This window comes from Fulmarus glacialis, unplaced genomic scaffold (assembly GCF_000690835.1).
Source record: "Fulmarus glacialis isolate BGI_N327 unplaced genomic scaffold, ASM69083v1 scaffold14215, whole genome shotgun sequence".
In the NCBI taxonomy this organism is placed as follows: Eukaryota; Metazoa; Chordata; class Aves; order Procellariiformes; family Procellariidae; genus Fulmarus; species Fulmarus glacialis.
The window spans coordinates 5600-10092 of record NW_009211262.1 but is presented as its reverse complement, the minus strand read 5'-3'; the positions used below and the strand labels follow the sequence as shown (position 1 = coordinate 10092).

The window sequence follows — 4493 nt, the reverse complement described above, 5'->3', positions numbered from 1 at the left end:
GTTGTACAGCCATCAGCTTAATGCCAGTTCTCTAAATAAATAAATAAATAAATAAATCCTGAAACAAGCTATGAACAAACCATGGGAAGCACAATGCAGAAAACAATGCAATAAATAACTACTAGCATATGTTAATCAAAAATTGTCAAGTCTGTCTCATTTCCACTACAGCAAGGTAACAGGCATTGCTAATAGAGGAGTAGTAGTCATATATATGTCTGGACTTAATTAGAAATTTTTTATACAGGTTTGCATGGCATTTTCATAATCATATTACGAAGGCATAACATAGATGTAATGCAGTTGATGTAAAGTTGTAGTGAGACAGTAGTTCACAAGTGAAGTTGAAGGAACGTACAGAGTGGATTCTGGAATATCTTTTCAGTCTAGTATTATTCAGTATTTTCAATAAGAAGTTTGATGGTGAGAAAGAGCACATTTATTAAATTTGAAGAAAATAGCAAGTGAGGGGGAATTTCAAGCATACTGAAAAAGCATATTAGGATTAAAATTGATCTTGACAAATTGAAGATATGGTAGGTCTGAAAAAAGCCATTATGCTATTCAGCAGGTGTGAGTGTACAGTATGGCACTTGAATAGAAATATCAGCTGCAGAAATAGAGGATGATGAGCGGATGCATGGGTTCAACATACAGGATGAATAGAGGGTGAATGTGCCAAGCTTCAGCTACATAAAAGGCTGCAACAAGGAGGAAGAAACTAATAGTTTTTCATGTCTGTGATAGGAGAAGTAGGAGGAGGAGGAGGAGGAGAAAATTAGGTTAAGTATTAGGAAAAACTAGATCTAAACAAAAACAATTAAGCATAGACAGGTAGATTGGTAAGGCTGCAGTGTTTCCAGCATTGGAGAACTTAAGAACAGACTAGGCAAACATCTGGCAGGAGTGAAATGATATAGCTGGTTATGGTATGGATGACATTGCCTGATTTGCTTATGGAAGTGGATGGCTTAGACATCACCTACATCCTTATAGCTTAGCAACTGAGTTGGTTCTACTCACCTTTCAGATTAATAAATCTCTACTGATTCTTCCTAGAGCAGCTATTGAACTTCAAATAAAGCCTTAACTGTGTATGTAGAAAATGGAAGTGAAACATTCCATGTGATGTGATAGGGTGCACTCAATTATATGTTGGCAGCGTCTGCATGTTTATTGGTATGACAAGGAGATCTGTCATTTCATGTCGTCTTAACCAAGTGTGGGTAGGTGCTTTAGACAAGAATGTCCTGCCCACAGCTGTTTTGATCCTATTGACTGAAGAAGAGCAGCAGTTGAGAAAAAAGGAATTGTAGATGGTTTTTCTGTATAGCTGGAATGGAAGTTACTGTGCTTCCAAGCAGAGATATAGAATCATAGAATCATAGAATATCTCAAGTTGGAAGGGACCCATAACAGAGAAGGATCTCTTCAGGGCTTGCTTCCTTTAAATTTCTGCTGTGCTTTATTTTTGTCATTTGCACATGTAGGAAGAGAGGATAGTAAGTATATATAGCTGGAATATTTTCAGTAAAATAAAACTTTGCTGTTTTATCAAATCTGAGGTACACCAGGTGCACTGGTGTCCAGAGAAGATTAAATCTAAAATAAGATTCAGGGGAATGAGAAGAATAGCAGTGGATATGCAGGTTGTAGTTAGCAGTTCATATGCATGTGCTGTAAACTGGGGCACTAGCCTAAGAGACACAGGATTAGTTTCTTGCCCTGCATGATTCACAGTGAGCAAAGCCAGAAAAACTAGTTGAAACTTCAAAAGTTGCTGCAAAACAGAATCACATTGTTTTTTGTACTTATATGGAAGAATAAGCTGTAAATAAAAGCTTTGTCATTGGTTTTAGTTCACAAACCTTTCCCACATTTGACTTGTCTGAGAAATGTACATATTGATAAAATTCCAGGTAGAATCTGGAAAGAATAAGAGCAATTGGCTGTGCACATTGCTCTTGGTTTCTTTATAGATTCTTCTTAATATGCAGTGTGGATGTTGTTTTTCTTACTACTGGTTGAACGTGCAAATTTCGCCATGCGGAATTATAAACTTGATCTTTGAAAGTTTTTCCTATTATTTTAACATTAAAATGGAACTTAGCTTAGAATTGTTTCTAAGATAGTCTCTTGTGAGTCATGTTTTTAAATTTGATATAGCAACACGAGGCAGAAGTTAAACAGCTGACAGAAGCCTTGAGAGAAATAACTAAAGAAAATAGAAGGCTAAAGTCGTCATTTGACACCTTGAAGGAAATGAATGACTCTTTAAGAAAACAGGTAAAACTAGTTATTTCCTGTTATCAATAATTTTACAAGTTACAGTTAATTATTTTAAATATTTGAACACCTTAAGTTTGCAAAATTGCTGATTTTTTGTTTCTGTAAGACAAGAATTGTATGAATGACTAAAAGTACTTTCCACACCTTTTTCTAATACTTGAAATTTAGCTTCTCTGATCTTTTACAGTATAAAAAAAGTTGGACTTACTCCTCTGAGCCACTAGCAACAGCTAATTGTTAGGAAGGACAAATCCATGTCCTCTGAAGCAAATTGAGAGTGGATGGAGAGAATGTATTTTATAACATAAAAGAATCCACCCTGTGCTGAATTGTTGTGCTGATCCTATTGAATAGAAAGTGGAATGTGTATTTCTAACTTCACGTTTGCTCAGTATTTTCAGTTATTTTTACAAATGTTAATTAAGGCAGTATTTTCTCAGTTCTTAAGCTGAGACAGTGGTTCATAATAATACAGAGAGTAAGAATTTTCATCTCACTTGACTGTTAAGTCTGACCTAAAATGCTGACAAACAAATTGCTATCTAAACTATTCGACCATTGTTTATTCAGTGAATTAATTACAGTTCTGATAGTCTGAGTACAATAAAAATCTACATCAGAGCCTTGTTCTTTCTCTTAGAGAAGATCAGACTTAACTCCTAGAATGGTGATGGTTCTAGTGCAACCCATCTGTCTCTTTATTTCCCCCTCACTATAAAATCTTTGCATTTCTGTACAAACTGAGAGCTTCCGTGAAAATCATGCTGTTCATCGTTATATGCATAGAGCATGTTTCTTATATTTAAGTGGAGGTTACAGTTTCCCTCATCTTTTCTCACAGAGCAAACTGTTTCTGTAGCATGGTCAGTAACTGTTTCATTCTGCAGAGAAAAAAACTCACCCTCCCCATTAACAAGACTATTGGACCGTTCTTGAAATGCACGCTCCATTTTTATGTCACTTCTTCATGAAAGTAATCAAATGTGTAGTGCCTGTATATCTAGAGAGGCATTGTAGTGCTTATTCTTCCCCTGCAAACTGAGAGGTTGGGCTGCAGGTCAACAAAGAGCTACTGCTGTCTTATTTATCCTGGAACAGGTTGTCCGGAGAGGTGGTGGAGTCTCCCACCTTGGAGATATTCAAAAGCTGTCTGAGCATGGTCCTGGGCAGCCGACTCCCAGTGGCCCTGCTTGAGCTGGGGGGTTGGACCAGGTGACCTCCAGAAGTGCCTGCCAGCCTCAACCATTCTGTGATTCTGTGATTTGTTGAGGAGGTAGATGATGATTTTTTTTTCTATTACTTTACATGCTCAGAAGAAAAAACTTGAACTTAAATACTTTAGCTGCTCAGCAACCACATCAATTTATTTCAGTGTGATAGTTAAGTCAAGAAGTGAGGTTTGAATTTACAGATACTTTAATATTTTCTGATTCTTTCAGTTAAGTGATGTGACTGAGCTGAACAAGAAGTTGGAAGGTCAAGCAAGAAAAGTACAAGCTCGTTTAGAGAATCTACAAGTAAGGTTTGTTCTTACACGTACCTGCTTCTTTTATAGGTAACAAGTGAAATATAATTCATTGTTACATTTTGTTGTAGAGGAAGCATGAATTTTTAATGGTACAGAAGTCTAAGGATATATGTCAAGTGGTGCAACAAAGTAAACCTGTCAAGCAGGAAAAAGTGATGGTAACATCAAAAATTGCTAAGGTAAGAACTGGGCAAAATGAAAGATTCATTCTGAAGACATTATGCAGTGGAACATTCTCTGTGTATCTGCTAGAAATTAGAAAATGTAACTTCCAATTTTATTTATTTTATGAGTGAATTAGTTACAGTAAGAAGAGATACAGATTATATTGGGGAGAACAGGCAGTTAACAAAGAACTAAGTTTGTTGCTAAAGATGTCTGTTGGATTTCATATTGTGTATGTATATAGCGTATGTATATGTTTTTATTTATATGGTATGTTTTTCTCTTCCTGTCATTTCATCTTTCATCTGTCTATTAAAATTATAACCTGCTTACACTGTAACTGGCTTCTTCCGCTGTGTCAGAGCAAATCTTAAACTTTCTGATTGCTGCTGCAGTACAGCACTGTTCTTATGAATAACATCAGCTAAAAAGTAGTCAGTCAGAGGTATCAGATAAAGAATTTCAATTTTGTAAGCCAGAGGTGATTGTACTACTGTTATTTTTTTGAGAA

At 36.0% G+C, this 4493-nt stretch overlaps 1 protein-coding gene across 1 annotated transcript in view; it reads left to right on the top strand.

Annotated features, from left to right (window-relative positions):
- CCDC138 (coiled-coil domain containing 138) overlaps positions 1 to 4493 on the top strand; it is a gene marked incomplete at its 3' end in the record, with an annotated part of 14387 nt that overhangs the window by 5779 nt on the left and 4115 nt on the right. Inside the window, exons 5-7 of the mRNA XM_009577483.1 lie at positions 2167 to 2286; positions 3729 to 3806; positions 3886 to 3996. Coding sequence (XP_009575778.1) covers positions 2167 to 2286; positions 3729 to 3806; positions 3886 to 3996 — 309 coding nt within the window. The remainder of the gene's footprint in view (positions 1 to 2166; positions 2287 to 3728; positions 3807 to 3885; positions 3997 to 4493) is intronic.